This window comes from Bombyx mori, chromosome 9 (assembly GCF_030269925.1).
Source record: "Bombyx mori chromosome 9, ASM3026992v2".
Classification (NCBI taxonomy): Eukaryota; Metazoa; Arthropoda; class Insecta; order Lepidoptera; family Bombycidae; genus Bombyx; species Bombyx mori.
This window is the reverse complement of record NC_085115.1, coordinates 7,944,709-7,970,743: the sequence shown is the minus strand read 5'-3', so window position 1 is coordinate 7,970,743 and position 26,035 is coordinate 7,944,709. Positions and strand designations below refer to the sequence as shown.

At 38.9% G+C, this 26,035-nt stretch overlaps 1 protein-coding gene across 2 annotated transcripts in view; it reads left to right on the top strand.

Moving 5' to 3' along the window:
* The first annotated feature begins 246 nt into the window (after nt 1-246).
* LOC101745995 (fasciclin-1) overlaps nt 247-26,035 on the top strand; it is a 69,338-nt gene continuing 43,549 nt past the window's right edge. For both annotated transcript variants that reach the window (XM_004923990.4, XM_012688586.4), the window contains exon 1: nt 247-487. In XM_004923990.4, the coding sequence (XP_004924047.2) occupies nt 383-487 (105 nt within the window). In that variant the 5' untranslated portion in view covers nt 247-382. The remainder of the gene's footprint in view (nt 488-26,035) is intronic.

Genomic DNA, 26,035 nt, shown 5'->3' with positions numbered 1-26,035 from the left:
ATCATAAAAAAAAACATTTGTAGCATAGTTATTAAATTATAAACTGAACATCTCTATTTCGTGTTTTTTGTTTAATCTCCGAATTACATTTTAACGAGTGGCCTTATTAATCTTACTAATAATAGAAACGAAATATTTTAAAGCCATCAATAATTCGTGATCATTATTCGAAATCCAACGGTCACGATGATGACCAGTAATAACAACGGTCGCACCGTGAGGGAGCGGGAAAGAAACACGATCTGAGTGCGTCAACGCGTTGCCTCGACTCTCCACCCGGCATTTACCGCCGCGCATTCCCTACCTTCGCCCGTCCGAACTCCGAATACCGCACATGTACTCCGCGAGTGTGCTGTGAAAATTTGGATGTTTTCTTGCAATTATGGGGCCGTGTATTTTGTTACTAGTGATGTGCGTCGGACTCGTTGTGGCTGACAGGAAGATGACTGTCGCTGAAAAGTTGAAGGAAGACGCAGATCTCTCTCAGGTATACTTAAACTTTATGTTACATAAAAACGGAACAAGACAAGTTTTTGAAGTTGGCACTCAAAAGTTTTCTGCATACAGTAATTTAGTATATTACCTCATAATTAAAACTTATAGTGCTGAGTAGCCGTTGTTATGAATTAGTTCGTTTTAAGTTGTTTAGTCGTTGCGGTGGTTGTAAGTTTGTTGACATTTACGAAAACCGGTTGCGTATTTATCTCGTATTTGTTCCGTAGATACACAATCTACGAAAACGTCCTGTTAATTGGGAATATAATAATACGAACGAAGACATAAATTCTTCTTACAAACACTACTAGAGAATTACTATATAGTAGGTCCTCATTTATGTTGTACAGAAAATTATTGCTGTCTATACAAAATTTACATTCAAGATATATTTATTTTAAAGCTTTGAGCTTATTAGGGTAATTTACTCTCGCTGTGCAACTGTGATACGGCTAAGTGCATAATTCTTACATATTGTTTCGATTTGCATAACACAGTTAACAGATGCGATAAATGATCGTGAATCAGAATTGTAATCCTGACCATCTGGTTGTTAACTGTGACTCACTTGGTTGGCCATTCATAACTGGATAGTATTTAAATTGCTCACTTTCTATTATGGGTAAAATTGTTTTGAAACTAAATTGTTTTACATAGATGTAGATCGGTTGTTACGGATTTCTCCTAAGTGATAGGCATGCATTATAGTTGATTTAGTTGACAAAGATTCTAGCTCTTGAATGGATTCGAACCCGGTCAACGTGGTACAATGATCCAGTACACTAGCCCTTAAAACAGCGAGATAAACAAGTCATTCGTTTTCATTGATTATTATTATTCTTTTTTTTTCATAACGTCTAATAATAAAATACAAGGATTGGACTTCAGATCAGCGGTATTTAAATCTATGTATTTACAAACCACGCACTTAATTGCCCTGAATAATAAACTAGAAATCTACGCAGCACTTTCAGACCGCCCCTCTAGTTTTATCAATCCATACATATATAATGAATAGTCCCGACTGACTGACTGACTGACTGATTCATCAACGCAGAACCTAAGCCGCTGGGCCTACAAACTTGAATAAGGGATGAACAACGGTTGTATGGAAGTCTGTCATTTTCACAAAATTACATGTAACCGCTTCTGGTTAGAAATGAATGTAGACATATATGAGGGTTTTTCAAATTTTCAATTAGGAACTAGAGAGTGTAGGTTTAAATGGGAAGCTCGCTAAATTTGAAGGAATAATCATTTAGTTTTAAATTAAATCTAGATAGATATGCAACATATAAATACTGTAAAATTTAAGCACTGTATTCATGCGAAATCGGGCAGCTATGAGTAAGACATACTGAACACGGTTATTTTATTCGTTGTTTATATGTATTTATTATTGAAGAGTTTTATTATTATTATATGTTTATATTTTGTTCGGTTATGCTCCACCTACTATATGGGTCCATAGTATCCCATGCCCATCCCATACCGTACAGCCAGATACCAAAAACCAGTATAATTCTATCGTATTTTCTATCAAGTTTTTTGCCATTGTTGCGTGGACATGCAAAGCTCACTGCGCGTTCAACAAGAATGATGCGTTACATCCACGACCTGAAGTCTAGAAATAGCAAATCAATTTGTATTGGAATATTTTATGTTTTAAACATTATTGCTTTTAAGTCAGAGTTTCGAGAATAGACTTATAACGTTCCGAAACATATAAATAACGTTTATAAGCTGATGTTACAAATGCCCACATGAAATAAAAACAGATAGATTAGTTTCTATGTTCTAACTGCACTATCGTCATTCGCAACGTTTTTCGTAATTAAGATAATATATGTGTAAATTAAACCTCTTATCTAATAACAAATTCATTTCTCTGGAAAATAGTAAAAAATCTACAAAGTAAAGGGAAAAAAATTGCGTAAAAATGAACTCACACAAAGTTCCGATAGGCGTAAACCGTTAACAAGATAATCAAATCACGAGTTGTGAATAAGGGTAGTCAAGATATGGGGGGAGTAGAAACTTGTTATGAATCAAAATTTTCATGAAAGGCTTAAGTATTAATTCGGGAAGAGTTCGTTAATTACAGTATAAGAAGGCACCTAATTGGAAGGCCAAACTTTAAATACTTAATTACTTGAAAATCGTTAAGTTTTTATTAAATTTTTAGTAAGCTCATATCACAGCTTTATATTACAGGTAGGAAAGATCAATGCGAATCTCTTCCTGCATTAGACGTAGGAATCTTACAACCATGATCACTCTCTTTGGCCCGAGCCAGGAAGGTCAAGTATCTGCGATTCATCCTGGATGCATCCATGATATTCCGCCCACACTAAGTCTGTTTACGACCATACCGCGTATATCCTCGGCAGACTATCTCATGATTTGTAAGGAATAAAATGTGTCTTCGTAACAAAGTGACCCTTTAAAAAACTTGCATATAATCATACGTAATGTATTACGCGAGTGTGGTGTTCGCTAAGGCGGCGGGCCCACATAGACACCCTCCAATCCCTCCAATCACGTTTTTGAGGTTAGCCGTCGGAGCACCGTGCTTCTTAAGGAAGGTTGACCTACATAACCATCTGGGCCTTGAATCCATCAGGAAACACCTGAAGTCAGAGCGTCGGAACGGCACTTCGGTAAGGCCATGCGTCTAGAAAGTCTAGATAATCGCCCCATTGTTGCCGCCGCTGATAAATCCGCGACTCTGGCTTACACAGAAGCCGGTCATCGGATTAACGGATCCATCTGATCCACTAAGACTATTAATAAACACCTGCAGCTCTAGCACTAGGAGCAGGCTTAAAGACCTTGGTAGCCGTACTCGTCGAACTTGCCAAAGAGTTCGACGTACAGCCTAATCTACACATCAGCCCGCCGAGTTTCTCGCCGGTTCTTCTCAGCAGGTCGCGATTCCGATCCGGTATTAGTTTTTTTTTTATTGCTTAGATGGGTGGACGAGCTCACAGCCCACCTGGAGTTAAGTGGTTGCTGGAGCCCATAGACATCTAGAACGTAAATGCGCCACCCACCTTAAGATATAAGTTCTAAGGTCTCAAGTATAGCTACAACGGCTGCCCCACCCTTCAAACCGAAACGCATTACTGCTTCACGGCAGAAATAGGCAGGGTGGTGGTATCCACCCGCGCGGACTCACAAGAGGTTCTACCACCAGTAACTACGCTTATTATAATTTTTGCGGGTTTGATTTTTATTACACGATGTTATTCCTTCATCGTGGAAGTTAATCGTGAACATATTTTGTTGAGTACGTATTTCATTATAAAAATTGGTACCCGCCAGCGGGATTCGAACGCCGATGCATCGCTTCAACACGAATGCACCGGACGTCTTATCCTTTAGGCCACGACGACTTCGAATATATTTGCGAAGCAGCTGCTATTGAGCTGTTAGGTCTCCTTCGGAGGAGCTCGGGCAGTTGTTAGCAAATTTGACCCCTGCTGGCTGATACTGTGCTCGACCACCTGCCCTGATGAAATTAGAAAAAACTTAGTTAAAAACCTTCCTTAAAAAAGGCAGGTAAGGTTTACATTATATATAAAAAGATACTATTCATAGATGCCCTAAGATGAGGGTAACGCTAAGTTACCTAATTGAAGTCAACAAGTCAAATGGCTGCATCCGTTTGTCTTACGACAGTGCCATTGTATTCTTCGTCAATGGGTGCTCGGAATTAGTAGCTTTTCAATTGTTGTATACTTGTTTGTACTTAATGAAAGCCTGGTAGAATAGTCAGGGACAATACCAATATACAAATTTGAAAGAAGAACATAGAACACTGTAACATCTCCGTATAAAGAATCATAGAACAGGACTTATCAGCTGTAATTATTTCCAACCAGCTGACCCGGCAGACTTCGTAGTGCCTCAATCTATAAATAAAAGTCCTAAACGTTTGTATAAAATATACTTAAAACAAACAAAAGGAATCCGTCCGACGGGGGACACATCAAAGGAAAAACAAAATTGTTATTTTTATTTAATTCCGAGCATTTTCATATTTATTTACCTTTTAAACCTTCTCTGGACAAATAATTCAAGACCAAAATTAGCCAAATCGGTCCAGCCGTTCTCGAGTTTTAGCGAGACTAGCGAACAGCAATTCATTTTCATATATATAGATTATGGATATGAAATTATTACTTTAAAAAAAACAAATAATGATGGTAATTTTCTCTATAGTCGTAATTTCATATCGTATAATGTAGCATCGTAGAAGAAATAAATTGTTAGAATACACGAGGAGCTCTCATCTTACACGTTTCCTCTGAAACATAATTATTGTGGACAACGGTTCCCTTCGTCAATCAACGGACAGTTTAATTTCATTTGAGCTTCCTTTGTGAAGGTTACGAGTCACTGTATATTGAGTTACAACATACGACTTGTATTACGCGAGCAAACATTTAAATACATAGTTTTTAATGACCAGTAACAAAACATAAATTTTGTAGTCTAGAATTGGAAATTTATTTTTTAAGTTAAATGTAATGCCGATTAAATAACATATTTCCTTCAGAAAAAAACAATATAAAAATCTGTCATAATTGGTATCGGTTCAAACTCGGGTTGGATCCAAATTGAAATATTTTAATAACTCTTGTCGTGTACTAAACCAGGCGTGCTCACGCTTCATCAAAATTAAATTCCTAAGAACGCATTTCGCTTTATATGAAATATTTTGCGTGTGTTATAAAATGCTTCACTGGAAAAGTGTTACAGAATGAAATACAAATGCAAGGGTAACAATGGAAAAGATTGAATGTTTCGATTTCAAAATGGCGTTATTTTTTCAGCTGTCGTTTCTTAGGGCATGCTTAATTGGAATCGGATGAGCTGTAGAGACTCAAGCTTAGGTTTCATTCTCTGAGGTCCGTTTCAGATAATATCAATTGCCATTGATATTATCTGAATCGTTACAAGTACGCTATGTAAACTTTAAACAGTGTGCTTGATACATAATTCATCTGATTTTTTCAATGAAATTAATATCAATAAACTGTTATGTTTCCACTTCATTTTTTTCGAACTGAATGTACGTACGTACCATTAGCATTTTCTGCCATAGGGTGCTATCGATTATTGTGTGTCGATCTAAAAATAGACTATACGTAGTAACGAGTAACACTGCTATTTGATCTCGCTTTTCCATTTTTACTTTTAATTGGACGGCAAATCGGCTTGTTTTTTTTTATATATCTCTTTTAAATGAAGCTGCTTACACGTAATAGGAAATGAGCATACAAATGAGCACCCTTTAAACAATACAATGTCTTTTTAGCGATGATGTAATATGACAAGATATCCTGTCGCACTTCCTGCGTTCCTGAAGGTGACAAAGTATCAATTGGTAGAGAATTCAATATAGGCGCGTGATGCGGGTTACTCCCCACCAACATTTAGTATTCAATCCTCGTTGTTTCGACACCTGAGATGTATGTGTAGGATCTACTTATGTAAATGTGTTTTAACGTCTTCGCTGACGTGACCGTTAAAATAATGTACCAAACTTGTATGTACACGAAGGATATAGATGTAATCTGCTTCAAAGGTATATTTTTCATCTATGTCGTTCTTAAAACTATGTTTTAGCCTTAATATCTGTGTATGCTAGTTCTTAATCACAAATACGATAGTCATATACATAATTATCATATTATATAATTATCATTTTAATGAGTTTGTATTTTTGAATAAGATATTGCTAGGATTACAAATATTTTAGAAAATTTATTAGCATTAAAAACTGTATAGGGTTATGGGTATACCCTACCCGATGTGAAAAGCGACTCTTTAAGGTATTCGTAATCATAAATTAAAGAAAACGACTGATCGCTTTTAATTGTGAAAATTTTAAAGAATCCAACCTATAGTTAATTTTTAAAACATCAGGAAAATATATCTACGAAGTAAATTACAATTAGACCGAATAAAACTTAGTTTAGCTTACTTAGTGCTTTTTATTTATTTACATACAAACTATTATTGTGGGAGAATTTTTTATTGATAATCGAAATTGATGCAATATAATAAATTCTCAGGTATCTTTGCGTGTGGCTAAAAAACGACCCTCAATATAAAATATGTATACTACCTCCGACTATAATTCAAACCCTTCGACGAGAAAGGAAAAAGAAGCATATTCGTTTAATTCGAAACATTTTAATAAAATATCGTGGGTCGCAGCAGATAAGTTGTAACTCAATGCAAATAATGTTGGGGTCCGACATATGACAGTGATGCGGGTGACATCCACGAGATACGAACCTCCTGTTAAGATTTACGTTTTATTTCTTATCTTGAATATTTTCACAGACCATCAATTTTATCTGACAACCGCGACTTCTGATATATTAGGTTCCAAGGTATTCTTAGAAGCATCACCTTATACATCTATTTTGAAACAGTTATCTATATACATATATAAAAATGAACTGCTGTTCGTTAGTTTCGCTGAAACTCGAGAACGGCTGGACGGACCGATTTGGCTAATTTTGGTCTTGAATTATTTGTGGAGGTCCAGAGAAGGTTTAAAAGGTTGATAAATATGAAAATGATCGGAATTAAATAAACAAAACAATTTTGTTTTTCCTTTGATGTGTCCCCCGTCGGACGGATTCCTTTTGTTTGTATTAAATTTATTTTATACCAAAGTTTAGGTCTTTTATTTATCGATTGTGGCAATACGAAGCCTGTCGGGTCAGCTAGTTTCAAATAAAAGTTGGAAATATTCTTAAAATAGCTTACAAAACATATTTCGAAAACAAATTCGACCAAAACTTCGAAACTTTTTTTAAAAGAATAAAAAATAAATTACAAAATTTAGACACAAAATTGAATACGCTTTGGAAAAATTTTGCAAGCGTATTTAATATTCAACTGAGCTCGTCTTGTAACTACAAACATTAAATGCTGGTTATAATGTGACTTGTGAGCCCTATAGAAACATGTTTAAAGTTTAAGTGCAAAGAATCAGATTACTTATTCATTGCATCACGGATTTTATTATTAAATAACTTGTTATGCGGGCTGGCATGGCGTTCAGTTAGTCGGCATCATTGTTCTGTACTAAGAGATTTGTTTCATTTTTTTACTTTTTTTTTATTTATTTTTATTGCCTTTGTAGGCAGACGGGCTTACGGCCCACCTGATGGTGAGTGGTTACCGTCGCCCATGGACTTCAGCAATGCCAGGGGCAGAGCCAAGCCGCTGCCTACCGCTTAATACTCTCCATAAGCCTCGTTTGAAGAAGGACATGTCATAGCGCTCGGGAAACACCGTGGAGGGGAGCTCATTCCATAGCCGGATGGTACGTGGCAAAAAAGATCTCTGGAAACGCACTGTGGATGACCGCAGTGGCTCCAGGTAGTATGGGTGAACTCTACTCCGGTGGCGAGCGGTGCGATGGTAAAAACGAGATGCTGGTATCATCTCGAACAATTCCTCAGAGCACTCCCCATGGAACATACGGTACAAAATACAGAGGGAACCGAAGTCCCTCCGCAGACCCAGAGGCTCCAAACGATCCGAGAGAATGGGATTATCGACAATCCGAACGGCCCTCCTCTGTATGGAGTCAAATGGAAGAAGCTGGTATTTGGGAGCCCCGGCCCAGAGATGGGAGCAGTACTCCACGCGAGGCTGGACTTGTGCTTTATAAAGCAAAAGTCTTTGTCCAGGCGTGAAGTACCGCTTCGCTCTGTTGAGGACTCCCAGCATTTTGGACGCCAACTTGGCTTTGCCTTCCAAATGACTCCGAAACTGGACATCGCTCGAAATGTCGACCCCAAGTATCCCGATACTCTCGGAAGGTTGCAGGGATACTCCTTGGAATTGCGGCGCCATGACAAAGGGGTCCTTCTTCGCAGTGAACGCGCAAACTTGTGTCTTTATCGGGTTGAATTGAACCAAGTTCAATTCACCCCATTCGGAGACTCGCCCCAGAGAGTTCTCCACTTCAGACACAAGTTTTGATCGTCTCTCTTGCACCACGCTCCGAGAGAGACTCTGATGGCCGATATATCTATCGCGCATCCCCCGTGCTATCATCTGCATAGCAATGCATGTCATCAATAGACAGCATGTCATTGATATACAGGATGAAAAGCGTGGGGGAGAGCACCGAACCTTGTGGAACGCCAGCGTTAATGGTCATGGTATCAGAACAGTCACCGTCTACAACGACCGTGATGCTCCGCCCATCCAAAAAGCTAGCGATCCACTTGCAGAGACCCTCGGGGATTCCGTAAGATGGTAACTTCCATAGAAGTGCCCTATGCCAGACCCTGTCGAAGGCCTTCGCGATATCAAGGCTTACAGCAAGAGCCTCGCCCTTGCTCTCCAAGGTTTCAGCCCACCTGTGAGTAAGGTATACAAGAAGATCGCCAGCTGAGCGACCGTGACGGAAACCGTACTGTCGGTTACTGATCAGCTGGCGATCTTCAAGATACTTCAGGAGTTGTGTATTTATAATTCGCTCCATCACCTTGGAAAGCAAGGAAGTTATCGCGATAGGCCTGTAGCTCGATGGGTCCGACCGGTCACCCTTCTTGGGGATAGGGTGGACGTGGGCGGTCTTCCATGAAGACGGAACCCTGTTAGTGCAATAAGAGAGGCGATACAAACGCGTTAGCGCAGGTGTCAGCTCAGGGGCGCACGTTTTCAAAACCGCTGCGGGGATGCCGTCTGGCCCACTCGACTTATGGACGTCCAGGAGTCGGAGCTCCCGCCTGACTGCACACTGTGTGAAGCAGATATCCGGCAGGGAGCTATCACACCGGGGGATGTTCGGTAGTGTGGCACCCCCGTCGTCCACAGTCGAGTTCGAGGCGAAGAGTTTGACCAGAAGGTCAGCCTTCTCTTTCGCGCTGTGGGCCAGATTGTCATCGGACTTGCGCAGTGGTGGGAGACTAGACCTGCAGAAGTTTCCTTCTGCAGCTTTGGCGAGCGACCAAAAAGCACGGCTCCCGGAGGGATAGCTCTTCAATCGCTCGCCAACTCTAGCGACGTGCTCCGACTTCGCCTTGGCAATTACCTTCTTGTAGGACCTGGAAGCGGCGTTATATTTCCACCTTTCCCCTGAGATGTTAGGATCCCGACGTCTCCTGGCATTATCCCATGCCACGTATGCGGACCGCTTGAGGTGTGCAGCATCCCTGCTGGCATTGTTATACCAGGGTCTGCTGCGACCCCCAACGGGCACTTCAGAGGAGGGAATAAACAATTCCATCCCCTGGAGCACCACGTCTTTAAGACGGTCCGCACAGACGTCAGGATCAGCAGAGGAAAAGCAGAACCGCCCCCATGGGTAGGATGCGTAAAATTCACGCAATCCATCCCAATCTGCTGACATATACCGCCAAACTCTTCGATACCTGGTCGTCGTTCGACGATCAGGACGAGAGAGTGGTACGGCAGCACGAATAAGGCAGTGATCAGACGATCCAAGTGGAGCGTCGACCACCACACTGTATCCGGCCGGATCTGTGGTCAGCAGAAGGTCCAACAAAGAAGGCTCGTGCCCCTCGATATCTGGGACACGGGTGGGCTGTGTCACCAGCTGGGAGAAGCCGTAGGCCAAGGCGAAATCGTAGGCAGTCCGACCCGGGAGGTTAGTGGTTCTGGATCCCAACCACTCTTGGTGGTGAGCGTTAAAGTCTCCAAGAACCACCACCTTCGCAGATGGGTACTGCTCAAGCACGCGGTTAGTCCCCTCTTGCACATGCTCAAACAGAGCTGAACCTGCATCACTGCTGTGGGACCTGTACAGGCACGCGTAGATTCGGCTACGGCCCCCGTGATCTACGCGCAGCCACAAGAGGGACAGATCCCGTTGTTCGAGGCCCCGAAGACGGCGACAACAGACATCAGCCCGGACGAATACGCACACCCCGGCTTTACGCAGGAAGTTGTGCTCCAATACGTAGCCGGGGTATTCAAGGTATGAGGTATCATCCGGAGCAGATATCTGCCTCTCCGTTAAAAAAAGCAGGGCAGGCTCCGCCGTCTCAAGGTGGTGGTGTACGGCGTCAAGGTTGCTATGTAGGCCCCTGACATTGCTGAAATCCACATTAAATGTGGAATGGGGGACCGCCTGTGAAACCGTTTTCTTCTTTTTTGTCGTCTTCATGATTCTTAAGTACTTTTCATGTAGTTACTTTACAGTTTACTTTTCATGTAGGGTTTTTAAGTCGTCACCGCTTAAAAGATAAGACTAAACTAGATAAGAATATACCGACCCTGCAGACAAGTATCAGATTTATCAAACGTACTTAAAAAACATAAAATTTATAATAATGCGTAAATACTGCTATTGTAATTACGAATGGGTAGATTTTTTTTTTTATTGCTTAAATGGGTTGTCGAGCTCACAGCCCACCTGGTGTTAAGTGGTTACTGGAGCCCATAGACATCCACAACGTAAATGCGCCACCCACCTTGAGATACAAGTTCTAAGGTCTCAAGTATAGTTACAACGGCTGCCCCACCCTTCAAACCGAAACGCATTACTGCGTTACGCATTACGCATTACTGCAACATTTTCTTATTGCTTAGTTGGACGAGCTCACTGCCTACCTGTTATTAAGTTATTACCGGAGCTCATAGACATCACCAACGTAAATGCCGTAAACGTAAAACGTAGAACCGTAGAACGTGACACAAAAATTGTAAATCTCAGTTTTGTAAAATAACAAATTACTTCTTCACGGCAGAAATAGGCACCGCCTACGTACAATACGGCATGCACCTGCGGCAATACTTACGTACGTGTGGGCTTACAAGACGCCCTACGAAAAGTAAAATACGAGCATCCTGCCAATGTGCGCTTCGACTTGAAGGGTGGGACGGCCATTATCTAATTGATACTTGAAACTCGTCGACCCAAGAAAATCACCAAAAATTAAACTCATGCCCTGCCTATTTCTGCCGTGAAGCAGTAATGCGTTTCGGTTTGAAGGGTGGGGCAGCCGTTGTAACTATACTGAGACCTTGGAACTTATATCTCAAGGTGTGTGGCGCATTTACGTTATAGATGTCTATGGGCTCCAGTAACCACTTAACACCAGGTGGGCTGTGAGCTCGTCTAACCATATAAGTAAAAAAATCATATATTATGATTAAAAAAGGTATTAGTTAGTAATATTTTTGTTGTCTCGTTGATTGAATGGCCTTTTCTAAATCTTAATTCAAAACTTTGCGTGTGTTTTATATTGTTTTGAAGAAGTAACGACATTGGTCGAGCGACTTTGCTTATTTTCAACTGAACGATACAGTTTTGTTTTTTACAGTAATATTTCGTGATGTTACCTAGTTCGCTGTTTTCACTACTGTCTTTTCTATAGGATTGCCTCCTGCTATCGATATTTAATTACGTATTGAATATTACGTATACATATGAATATGTAATAAAAATTCACTATATGAGTCACCAATTAAATACTGACGACCCCACTCAACTCAATGATCGCTAGTGAGTCGAGAGTGTAAAACTCCAATAGCATTCGTCATCACTTCATAAAATTTAAATTTTACTCCCCCGCACACTGAAAGGTTTCTGAATTAAGTAGAACTCAATTTTTTTGATACGTTTTTAAATGAGTTGTGAAAATGTTCCCTTGCTAAGTCATTTTTCATTTGTAGATTAAAGCACCGAACGTAAAGTTACATTAGACATTATTATTTGTCTACAACATATATCACAGCGTAAATTCTGTCACCCTTGAGACATTAGACCGAAGAAGCATTAATAACTGTTCCACCCTTAAAACTGGAACACATTACTACTTCGTGGCATAAATAAGCAGAATGGTGACTTGCACCCGTGCGGACTTACTCCGTGCCTACACTAATTACCTATATGAATCGAATCTTAATTTGGCAGTTAACAATTTCACTAATGGTTCTATTTAGACTTCATTGCCTTCCATTATTCACCGATGCAATAAGAGATTTTCATATTCTTTTAAATCGAATTAAACTTCGAGCAATTCGAGATTTTATCAGATCGCGTATTAATAACCATTGAAATGATTAATAGTCCAATTTCCTTTGAGCTTTCAAGGTGTGATACATTAAAGATTCAATTTAACACAGAATGGAGTTTAAGGGCCATTAGTTCTTTCTTAAGAATCAAATTAAATACTGTGAATAAAATTTATGCATGCGTGTGTAATCAATTATTAAAACTTGATGTTTTAACATCTAGAATTATGCTATGAGTTATTAGTTGTGCACACCATCGTCATACTTGCTACTTCTGACAATCAATCTTGCCTTTCGATTTGCAGATTACGAATTTTATATTTTTCTATTCGAGAAAAAATAAATTTTGTTCTCATGACACAAGTTTGACGTCAGTATTTATTTTATACGCGTGTAACATACATACAGTAACTGTTGATTTCTGAGTGGACCGATAACCTGTTTTTTTTACTAGAAAGCGCCTGCCAAAAGTAATTAGCAAGAAATCTGACAGTAGACTTTACAGGTCGATTTATGGTTTCAATATATGAACATTTTCAGACAAAATCAGCGTATACAATACTCATGTTACTGTACAAGTAAATAATCATCAAGAAAACTATGTTTTTTTTTTTATTGCCCTTGCAGGCAGACGAGCATATGGCCCACCTGATGGTGAGTGGTTACCGTCGCCCATGGACTTCAGCAATGCCAGGGGCAGAGCCGAGCCGCTGCCTACCGCTTAATACTCTCCACAAGCCTCGTTTGAAGAAGGACATGTCACAGCGCTCGGGAAACCGTTATCTCGTTTCAATCAATGAACTGACTGGTTTAGCAAACGAAAATCTGATCCAATAACGTTTGTAAGATCAGCGTACCGTGTTCTCTCGTCAAGCGTCCGCTGCAGCCATGATCACACAGCCTGTTTTATATTCAGAACCGTCACACGTAGAATCGCTTACAATTTTTATAGAACGAATTCGTACGTTTATATTCGACAATATTGTACCGTATGACGAATGCTACCTTGATCGGCGCTATCTATATATTAATACGGGAAACAGAACCTTTGTACCCCCTTTTTACGAAAAAAAATTTGAATTATAGAGAATATAGAGAAGGAGTGCAGAATGTTAATATCTTTTTTTAAATTATGCAATAAAAGGACCTTAAATAAATTAAAAAAACATTACAGACACTATCACGTATTTGACACACACACGCATGCATACTATTTGTTTATTGTCAAACTTTTCTTATTGCGTATAGTCTGTGATCAAATTGAGTATAGATTAAATATTGTTTGTCTTTAGTCTATAGTCTATAGTGTAGTCTTCGCGAACTTCGTCTTGGGGGTCGCAGCAGACCCTGGTATAACAATGCCAGCAAGGATGCTGCACACCTCAAGCGGTCCGCATACGTGGCATGGGATGATGCTAGGAGACGTCGGGATCCTAACATCTCAGAGGAAAGGCGGAAATATAACGCCGCTTCCAGGTCCTACAAGAAGGTTATTGCCAGGGCGAAATCGGAGCACGTTGCTAGAATTGGCGAGCGACTGAAGAGCTATCCCTCTGGGAGCCGTGCTTTTTGGTCGCTCGCCAAAGCTGCAGAAGGTAACTTTTGCAGGTCTAGTCTACCACCACTACGCAAGTCCGATGACAGTCTGGCCCATAGTGCGAAAGAGAAGGCTGACCTTCTGGTCAAACTCTTCGCCTCGAACTCGACTGTGGACGACGGGGGTGCCACACCACCGAACATCCTCCGGTGTGATTGATAGTTCCCTGCCGGAGATCTGCTTTACACAGTGTGCAGTCAGGCGGGAACTCCGACTCCTGGACGTCCATAAGTCGAGCGGGCCAGACGGCATCCCTGCAGTGGTTCTGAAAACGTGCGCCCCTGAGCTGACGCCTGCGCTAACGCGTTTGTATCGCATCTCTTATTGCGCTAACAGGGTTCCGTCTTCATGGAAGACTGCCCACGTCCACCCTATCCCCAAGAAGGGTGACCGGTCGGACCCATCGAGCTATAGGCCTATCGCGATAACTTCCTTGCTTTCCAAGGTGATGGAGCGAATAATTAATATACAACTCCTGAAGTATCTGGAGGATCACCAGCTGATCAGTGACCGACAGTACGGTTTCCGTCACGGTCGCTCAGCTGGCGATCTTCTTGTATACCTTACTCACAGGTGGGCTGAAGCCTTGGAGAGCAAGGGCGAGGCTCTTGCTGTGAGCCTTGATATCGCGAAGGCCTTCGACAGGGTCTGGCATAGGGCACTTCTGTCGAAGCTACCATCTTACGGAATCCCCGAGGGTCTCTGCAAGTGGATCGCTAGCTTTTTGGATGGGCGGAGCATCACGGTCGTTGTAGACGGTGACTGTTCTGATACCATGACCATTAACGCTGGCGTTCCACAAGGTTCGGTGCTCTCCCCCACGCTTTTCATCCTGTATATCAATGACATGCTGTCTATTGATGGCATGCATTGCTATGCGGATGACAGCACGGGGGATGCGCGATATATCGGCCATCAGAGTCTCTCTCGGAGCGTGGTGCAAGAGAGACGATCAAAACTTGTGTCTGAAGTGGAGAACTCTCTGGGGCGAGTCTCCAAATGGGGTGAATTGAACTTGGTTCAATTCAACCCGTTAAAGACACAAGTTTGCGCGTTCACTGCGAAGAAGGACCCCTTTGTCATGGCGCCGCAATTCCAAGGAGTATCCCTGCAACCTTCCGAGAGTATTGGGATACTTGGGGTCGACATTTCGAGCGATGTCCAGTTTCGGAGTCATTTGGAAGGCAAAGCCAAGTTGGCGTCCAAAATGCTGGGAGTCCTCAACAGAGCGAAGCGGTACTTCACGCCTGGACAAAGGCTTTTGCTTTATAAAGCACAAGTCCGGCCTCGCGTGGAGTACTGCTCCCATCTCTGGGCCGGGGCTCCCAAATACCAGCTTCTTCCATTTGACTCCATACAGAGGAGGGCCGTTCGGATTGTCGATAATCCCGGTCTCACGGATCGTTTGGAACCTCTGGGTCTGCGGAGGGACTTCGGTTCCCTCTGTATTTTGTACCGTATGTTCCATGGGGAGTGCTCTGAGGAATTGTTCGAGATGATACCGGCATCTCGTTTTTACCATCGCACCGCCCGCCACCGGAGTAGAGTTCATCCATACTACCTGGAGCCACTGCGGTCATCCACAGTGCGTTTCCAGAGGTCTTTTTTGCCACGTACCATCCGGCTATGGAATGAGCTCCCCTCCACGGTGTTTCCCGAGCGCTATGACATGTCCTTCTTCAAACGAGGCTTGTGGAGAGTATTAAGCGGTAGGCAGCGGCTTGGCTCTGCCCCTGGCATTGCTGAAGTCCATGGGCGACGGTAACCACTCACCATCAGGTGGGCCGTATGCTCGTCTGCCTACAAGGGCAATAAAAAAAAAAAAAAAAAAAATAAAAAAAAAATCTGTAATTATAGAAGTATAATAAATAATCATTGACAATAGAACCCATCATAATGTTCCAACTTATAATTTCAATTAATTATAGTCGAATTTCGACTACAGCGGGACTACTAGTAGTTGTTAAATGTGACCTATCAAATTGAAATCTTCAATCACAAGCAAATACTTGATTGCGTTTTTAATAGGTATTACGTCTACCTAGTATTAAAGCTTACTGGAGCTCGCAGATACAAAAAATGTTGACGCCGCTAGCCTTCGAATTTTGTGATCAAAATCTGAATATCAATAGTTTAATATGACAGGTAAATATTTTGCGACGTGAGCGATGAGTTCAAAACAAAACGTATTCACAAACATCCAGAACAAGCAATTGAAATATTCATCCGGCGTTTCTACGTACAAAAATCTGATACACACAAAACTGCTCGCGCGGAGGTCTCTCTCTGTGCTTGAAACTGTTATGAATACATTTGGAAAAACAAGTGAAATTTTCTCGTGAACTTGTTAAAACGTTTTTAGATTCAAACTGAAATGTAATATCTACCGATGTATTCTTGTGTTCCATTTTAAAATTAAAGAGGCGAATCATTTTAGAGATTGCTTCATTAGTCAAATGGAGAGCTTTTTTTTTTTGCTTAGATGGGTGGATGAGCTCACAGCCCACCTGGTGTTAAGTGGTTACTGGAGCCCATAGACATCCACAACATAAATGCGTCACCCACTTTTCTATTCCAGTAACCATTTCTATTACCATTTTATCATTAATCACGTGTCATGTAAGATTTTCGGGGTTTGATGGTACTTGTTTATGAATTGTGTGTTTTCGGCATTCCTTACACAAAGGAAACTGGAACTTCTATATTAGATGTAAAAAGTTCAAATGTATGTATCTTTTTTATAGCTTAAATTGTATTAAGTGGTCACCGGAGCCCATGATCATCAGTAAGGTAAATACCGTCGCCTACCTTGACACGAGTTCTAATTGTCTGTTTTACAGTACAACATTTGCGCCATATTTCAAACCGAAATAGGTAGTGTGATGGTACCTTCCCGTGCGGGCTGACAATAATTCATACCACCAGCAAACGCGTGTAATTATTTAGTTAAATTTACCAACTACAATATGAATAATTTGCAGCATGTGTATATTTTTTAAACATAACACATATGAGACTACTAACGCGTGAAATCTGAATGGAGCCTAATGAGTTCCGGCTTTAAAAGGATACATGCGGTTGTGGAGAAATGTTAATATGCAAATGGTATGGAACAACAGTTCCGAATTAAACACATTGCACGGGCTTACTTGTAAATTTGTAATACCAACATTGAAATAAAATTGCCATTAATAATTTGAAACGCTTAATGAATATTTACGTCAGTGGACAAATGAGGCCCTCAGCGCAAAAGTGGCCTAAGCTTACCATAGTTAGTATGGAGATAATGAAGTTTGAATTTACTTTTACTCTGCTTAGTGGGTAAAAAGAAAACGCGCAAAAATAATGTTCACGAAGCCGTGATAAATGGATGAAATTAGGGATTAGGATAGGGTTTTGCATCGACATTTTAAATAAATATAAAAATGAATTGTTGTTCGTTAGTCTCGCTAAAACTCGAGAACGGCTGGACCGATTTGGCTAATTTTGGTCTTGAATTATTTGTGGAGGTCCAGAGAAGGTTTAAAAGGTAGATAAATATGAAAATACTCGGAATTAAATGAAAATAACAATTTTGTTTTTCCTTTGATGTGTCCCCCGTGGGACGGATTCCTTATTAAGTTTTAAGTTTATTTTATACAAAAGTTTAGGTCTTTTATATTATATCGATTGAGGTACTACGATGTCTGCCGGGTCGACTAGTTTTAAATAAATTGCAATACTTGAGTACGAATATGGAAAATTGTGAGTTAAGCCACTTTTGCGCTCGCGGCCTCAAATATATTTTATAAGTATACAGCAAAAAAACAGTTTGAACAGATCGAATAAGAGTGGGGGAAGTGAGGAAGTCTCAACACTTTCATCTCTATTGTTTCGAAGCATCCGTCGTGTTATCGCATTACCTCTTCACCCCTTCACACGGCTGCACCCTGTGAAAAAAGTACTAAAAAACGAACTTACTTGCACGCTAGCGTGCCGCAGTCTTTTGTTAGCGACATGCAGTACTTTTTCATGTTACTTGTGATGTGATGTTAGTAAAATTTAATGAGTGACGTCTACCGTCGTTTTTTCTGTTTAGGTATTTTCGTTCTGATGTTTCTGGCATAACACCATCATATGTGATTAATAAATAATTAAATAATGAATACTTTTATTTTGATATTATCATGAATAAAAAGGAAAAACGAATAAAATGTAATACTTTGGTATTTGAAAATCAAATTTTTTGTGTAAATGCTTATAATAATAAAACGAAAATAGAAAAAAAAAACGGATGTGAAATAAAGCAAACACTAAAAGAAGAAATAGAAGTCCTTCCATAAGGTACGTTGCAATGGATATTATATGGAGTTATAACCCAGGGCTCGTCGTAAAACTTATTCCAATTAGTATGTTAGGTGGCGTGCGAGTCGTGTCAACAAATATACATAATGTCGGAGAAGCCACAATTATTAACACCATCGTCAGACATCATAGGGGCGAATAGGGTCATCAAGCTAAGAGAAATATTGAGTACACCAATCACGTTTGTTGTCTTAGAACAATTTAGAAATGTTCTCTTGGCGATAGCCAACGAAAACGAATGACAGTTCTTAGGACAGAGGCACCGCTCTTCAAGAAGGCTGGTTGGTAAGTGTGATGGCGTCTACGCCATCTATGCGTCTCCATCGGCTAAGCTCTGTCGTAGCACGAAGTTAGCCGAGTTCCGACGATACCGCAATCGTGCTGCCATCTCTCGGGAATCGTGCTGCGTTTCGTTTAACTATCAAACTAATGACCGTCTCCGCCGTCAAAGCCGGTGGGTCATTAACGATTCTCAAAGCAAAGCTTGCCGTGGATTCACTACTGTAATTGAATTATTTTAGTTGTATGAAACTGCCGGTGCTTTGGTTAGACGTTCAACAACAGAGCGCAGAACAATAATTTGAACACCTTTTTTGTCAATGTTAACATAATGTTAAGCAAAATATCCTACCTAACAACTCAGCAATTCAACAACTCTACAAGAATGGATGGGACAACATAGGGTGGAAATCGTTCTTTGTTATCTCATCGGCATTTTAAAATACGTGAACGGGCCATTAAATGTGTCATCGTGGTTAATTTATAGCTTGGTCCTTTTGCCCCTCACTAATAAAAGTCGATGAGCCGTGATCTGTATGCCAAAACTTCCACAAAGCAGCTATAAGTCTTCGTTATTGCAGATATACTTCCTGATGCGGCAGAGGGTCCAACGAACTACTTAGCAATATCACTTTTCAATAAAACACAACTTAAAAATATAGATAAATACATATAGTACCAAAAAGCGCTACACTGGACGGACGCGCATGAAGAAAAAAGGCTACTTGTATAATTGGATGGAATAATAGTATTTTTGGAAATAAATATTTATAGTTACAGAAGTGTTTAAAAAAGTTTTAAACACACACATTTCGGTAATATAAAACACGATTGCGACATTATTAGAAACATTAGTCATATTTTAGGTATTTATTACCCACTAGCTGACCCAGTAGACTTCGTAGTGCATCAATCGATAAATAAAAGACAAAACTTTTGAACAAAATAAACTTAAAACAAACAGAAGGAATCCGTCCGACAGGGGGACACATCAAAGGAAAAACAAAATTGTTATTTTTATTTAACTCCGAGCATTTTCGTATTAATTTACCTTTTAAACCTTCTCTGGACTTCTACAAATAATTCAAGACCAAAATTAGCCAAATCGGTCCGGCCGTTCTCGAGTTTTAGCGAGACTAACGAACAGCAATTCATTTTTATATATATAGATAGATAGATATTGAATTTGACTTATTAATATTTCATTAAATACATATATTATGAATATACATTTGTGTTTGTACTAATCAATTAAGATAAAATTAATCAATGCCATCTAGATCAAAAGCTAAATATAAAGGCCTCAATAAAAAAAATCGTTTGAAAATGTATTAGATCCTGTGTAGAACATTAATATAAAATTAGATCATCGTTTTTGCTTTTCTTTGTTTTAGTAAAAATGTATTTAAAAAGAAACTTTTTTGTCCAACAAACGTTTAATCGAGATAAAACGGAAACTGTTCTCGCAAAATAGGAACACTTGAAAAAGGTCGGCTTAACTTAATTAAGTGAGCGAATATTATGTTTAATTAATTTCTGTTTTTTAATTTATTTTCTGCTCTCGTAGTTTGAGAATTTCTTTAATTGCAATCACTCAATCGTTATTTATGCAAGTAGCACATTCTTTTGCATTTTATATCGGCTTGTATTTACTTTTACAAATGCGGATTTTGTGTATATTGATAGTTGATAAATGCTATCAAGACGTAATGGTATAATTTTTGTTTACGCTAAGAATAGAGTTAGTAGTAACAAATATAATTAACGTCTATTCTTGTAAATTTATTTTGTTAAATAAATTACAAGACCGACCTCTGATAAATTCCGCATAATTCTACCGTAGCACATTCGTTCTTCTATCGGTTCTAGTGTAATGGTCGTGTCGATGGTAAAATTTGCAATTTAAATTAAATTACCTGCAACTATTGTACGCACGCTAGCCTAGAGCTTTCATTAGGTATTCGATAAAATAATGAACAATTCGTGAGTGAACCTTTGACAACGGCCGACGTAATGCTTTCTCTAACATTTACTGCCAACAGTTGAAAATGATTTACGTTTGTATTTGCTAGGTAATAAATCAAAATCGATTTAATAAGCAGTTTGTTGTGAGAGTGTAGTCTATATATTAATACGTGAAGCAAAAACTTTGTATCCCTTTTTACGAAAATTGCGCGGACGGAGGAGTATGAAATTTTTTACACTTATTGAGAATATAGAGCAGAAGTGCACAATGCTAATATTTTTTTTAAATATTGCATAAAAGATACATTAAATCAATAAAGAAAACATTACACACACTACATACCATGTATTTGACGCACACACGCATGCATACTATTTATTGTCAAACTTTTGTTCTTGACGTCTGTGGTCAAATTGAGAATAGATTAAATATTGTTTGTCTTTATTAATATTTTTTATAGTGTAGTCAAGACTAAAGGCAAGGCGAAAACTGTGATTATAGAATTATAAAATACAATTATAATAGTGTACAAACTGACAATTCCTATTAGTTATAGTCGAATTTCAACTACTGCGGGACCTCTAGTTTTCATAAATATTCGATACTTAGTACAATTTAATTGCATTTTAAGATTTTATTCCAAAGCGATTTTTTTCATTATATATGTTTAATAAATGTTACGCCAAGAGTCACATGTACCTTGTCTTTCAGATAGTTCATATGTCGGGGTTTGCCACCGATTGCTATAAGTGAGATATGATATAGTGTTGATTGCTGGACGCTCCCAGCAGTTTTCATTGTCGCACATATGCGTAAGATACAACGATCAAACAAAATCGTAAGCGGTTTGTGAAACACATAGACATGAGCACAGCAAATATTGATACATGATAACCCATAGACACAGCCCACTGAGTTACTCGCCGGATCTTCTCATTGGGTCGCGTTTCCGGTCCGGTGGTAGACTCTGCAAAGCACTGCTCTTGCTAGGGCCAATGTTAGCACCACTCCGGTTTGAGCCCCGTGAGCTCACCTACACTTTAGGGTGAAGCTGAAATAGCATCTCAAGGCTAACAGCATAGGTAGGGGAAAAAAAGGAAGGAGAAGTTCTTAACGAGCTTAAAATACGACTATTACTTATAACGTAAAATTCTTACCTGCTTGTCAATCTACTCTATCTACCCGTCTCAGATTGGGACGCATGATTGTTGCTCGAAGAAATAGACACGTTACATAACCCGGCCTACCACCAGTAAAACTTTTTGATACATACAAAAAAAATGAGCGAAGCGCGTACAAAAAATAAGTTTGTTCTTTACAAGATTCGAACTTTGCCCCTTAGCAGTCCATTTTACGTCAATTTCTAGAAAACGCTAAGTTCGCAAACAAAATTATTGAATTCCATGACCTCTTGCAATTTCTCGGTAACTAACTTTGTCCAAGTAATATTACTTTTACTTTTTTCTTAGACACACCTCTGGTAGTCAATGAAAATTTGATAAATTTATGAACCGAATTGGTAAGTCTGGAGAATAGTTTGACCAGTTTCTGACACACACCTAGTATTCTACTAACAAAGCAAAGGGCATTTGTAATACTGTTAATATAACTAACATACACAGCTGAAAGATTTATAATTAGTCATGAATCATCCCATTCCTTGTATACCTACACCCGTAGGCAAATTGAGCCAATTAACATGTGATTAGAATCGAATAATCACTGTACTCTGAAATGGATTATCGAGCTTAACCGTACACAAAGCGTGCACATTCAATTATATAAAAGTTTATTGCTTTAATAGATGACAATACTAATAATATATAAATAATGTGGTGTCGTGGGATACCAGGTAGGAACGAAGTTCCTTCGGCTAATGTAGAATCGACACAATTTGCAAAAAAAAAATCGTGCTCAATTTTATGTTGCTTTTCTTGATTTTTCTCTTAAATTTTGCTGATTAGTTTTTATTTAAGTACAGGAAAGTATTTAGGAAATTCAGTATTTTAGGAAATAATAAATTACGTAAAATAAAAATAAAATCGTAATTCAAATTATCAATTAAAATAACAAAATATGTCTCTTTATTTTTGTTTGACAACATAAAATTACTTAGAAATAGAAATAATTACAAAATAGAGAGAGAAGGGATGAAAGAACGAAAAGAAAGAGGGAGAAAGAGAAAGGAATTATACACTACTCGCTTGTGTATACGACTGTCGTGCCTGCGCACGTCTCATTTAACGGTTTTATTTCACGCACTCTTTTCCACGGATTTTTTCTTACGGTTTTACTATCACATTTTTTTCAGTTCGGTCGCGCAGCAAAATCCCTATCCCCTCCAAGCCTGCCGTAAGGAACTTCGTTCCAAAAATTTAAAGCAACCGAAGTTCGGAATTTACTTCGGTTTATTTCATTTTCCTCTTCCATCCATAGTATTATTTATTATTTATTATGCTTCATTTATATGAAAATTATTTAAATAATAAGCGCGAGATAAAACCATTTTATTTTGATGTATGATCGACCAGGATACTATTTAGCAAATCTTATTTTCAAATTCCCATTCAAATTAGAGACCGGCAACATGTTCTCAAACGTTTATAAAAAGATACAAAACAATATTAAAATTTTGTAATGTAGAACTTTATCACTGTATTAAAGGCCCTTACTTTGGAAGGGAAACCTAAAAAAAATTCAAGCATAAATCACAAATATGTACCCAGATTAGTCCCGGCAAATCACTATCATTGAATGTCATTAAAAGTCGACTAGCGTAACAAAAAGCAAGCCAAAGAACGGTATTTCGCGTGTAATCCGCCAACCCATTTGTCATAGTTACTGGTTTTTGTGGCACACGTCATAATCTCGGCGTTTTTTTATTTATGTTTCGGATATAAAATATTATGGTTGTTGTATAACATCGCATTGTTAACGTGTTAGCACAGGAGCACGTCTGAATAGTCGTTACGCCATTGTTGTGAGTGATTGAAGAAAATACGGATAAAATCACTACTTTTTTTAAAAATACATATTAGATGCACAATCTAGGAATTGATCATAACAATGCTTAGTCGATTTTGTATATTCAAATAGAATTAAACTTTTGCGAAGACTGTACAGTGAAACGTGCTGTTTGATTCAATAAAAAAAAAAAACTAGGTAAAACGAAGGATACCCTTCATGTGCTTGTTCCGGTTTCGAGCGAAATAGCCAGCGTCGGTATGGCTTCCGGTGAGCGTTGACCGCAGCGGTGCTACCGCCCTGCGTATATCGACAACCTGAATAAGTAATAAGATTTTCTGACTAAGCTTTCTCTTTTCCGCAATATTTGAAAAAAAGGGCTTCCTAAAAGACATGTCCTCCTACCAAAACATGTCGATCTTATTTTCAATTAAAATTTCTTTTTTCCTTCAAAACCGAAACACTTATATCGTTTCATTGATAAAATCTCATCAAATTTTCTATTCATTATTTCTATTAAAGGAATCATTTGAAATGAATACTTTTTGTTTTGAAATGAAAAAACGTATTGATTTAGTCATTCGAGCAATAACCATTTAATGTGTAAAATGTACGTAAATGAAACGACATTATTTCATTAGAATTTAAGGCTATATGAGTGTTAGATGCTCTCACGTTAGTCCTGGGAAAACCTAGTCAATTAGACCAACATGTAGTAAACCATTCAAGGGTTCCAATTTATATTTTTAAATTTGCTGATGATATGAAGTGCATTGGCCCTACCCTTTAGCAAAAGTATCTACCTCTTTATTTTTTTGTTTCAAGATCGTAACCATACCTTATAATTAAGGTATTATACAAACAGTAAAACAACGCTTTAAAAATATATATTAAATCAAATTTCCCGATAATACTCGGCATCCTACAAATACAAAGCAAAATGAATGATCGGAGTTTTCGTAACTCTAGAGAGACAGGCTGATTTATTCGGGTCCGGCTTTAAACAAATGGTCGGCCTGCCATCTAGCCATCAATAAAACGTTTACAAACACATCACTCAGTTTTCCGTAAGACAAACTCCGCGGGGACAGTTTGTCGAATGTTCGGTGTCAAGTTTCCATTAATAGCACATCATTTAAATCTAAATATTTAGTCAACCTACGCAACAGGAAAAATACAACTAAATAATATCTTATTAATAAAAAAGTACAAGTAAGATAATAGGAAATTTAATTATCAGGATTTTTTAGCTGCGTTTGTAATGAGCCCGCGACGGGAAAGTGACATAACTCAGTCTACTTCTTTCATAAAGCATGAAAAAATAACAGATATTCCCAACGCATGTCTGAAACTGGGCAGTTTTACACAAAATGATGCCAAACATATCAGTACCGGTATACGAGCTAAGTAAAGGTTGTCTATGTGCTTATTTCGGTAATTCTTGTAGTATTTAGATCAGTTACTGGCATTGCTAAAGGCTTTTGTCATTGAAAGTAGTCACCGGTGCTCCTGGACATCAGCGATGTCAGGAGCACAGCAAAGCCGCTGTCCACTGCTAATGGTGACTCTACACATGCTCTATCCTGGGCCAAAACATTGACAAAAAAAAACAGCTACCTAGAACCTTTCAAGCTTATCATCATTAACAAAAGCTTCCGTTGTCTTCGATCGACTCATATTGAATGCAACGAAGCGTGCCTTTCGGTGCAGCGGCAAATCAAAAGATCTTAAGGGTCGAGTACACTGCGAGTCATCGTTGAACGACGTAAAAATGCATTACCCATTCTTTCCACGAAGATTTTATTTCACAAAATTTTACTCGTCAGCAAAACGTTTTGTATTTGTCGTAGAATATTACTGGAAAATAGTATTTTGTTCGGTTTTCGTGACTCGTTGACATTGAATGAATAATATGTAGTTAAGTCGCATGTGATCACAAAAGTTGTAAAGTCTTCGAAGCGTCGATGTTATCTACTCGTATCTATATATGTTTAAAAAAATGAATTGCTGTTCGTTAGTCTCGCTAAAACTTGAGAACGGCTGGACCGATTTGGCTAATTTTGGTCTTGAACGATTTGTGGAAGTCCAGAGAAGGTTTAAAAGGTAGATAAATATGAAAATTCTCGGAATTAAATAAAAATAACAATTTTGATTTTCCTTTGATGTGTCCCCCTGTCGGACGGATTCCTTTTGTTTGTTTTAAGTTTATTTTATACAAAAGTTTAGGTCTTTTATTTATCGATTGAGGCACTACGAAATCTGCCGGGTCAGCTAGTTGACAATAAAAAATGCGATACTAAACCGTAAAAGCAGTTTTAATTACTTTTTGGAATATCTATATATACGTGAATATACGTGAAGCGAAA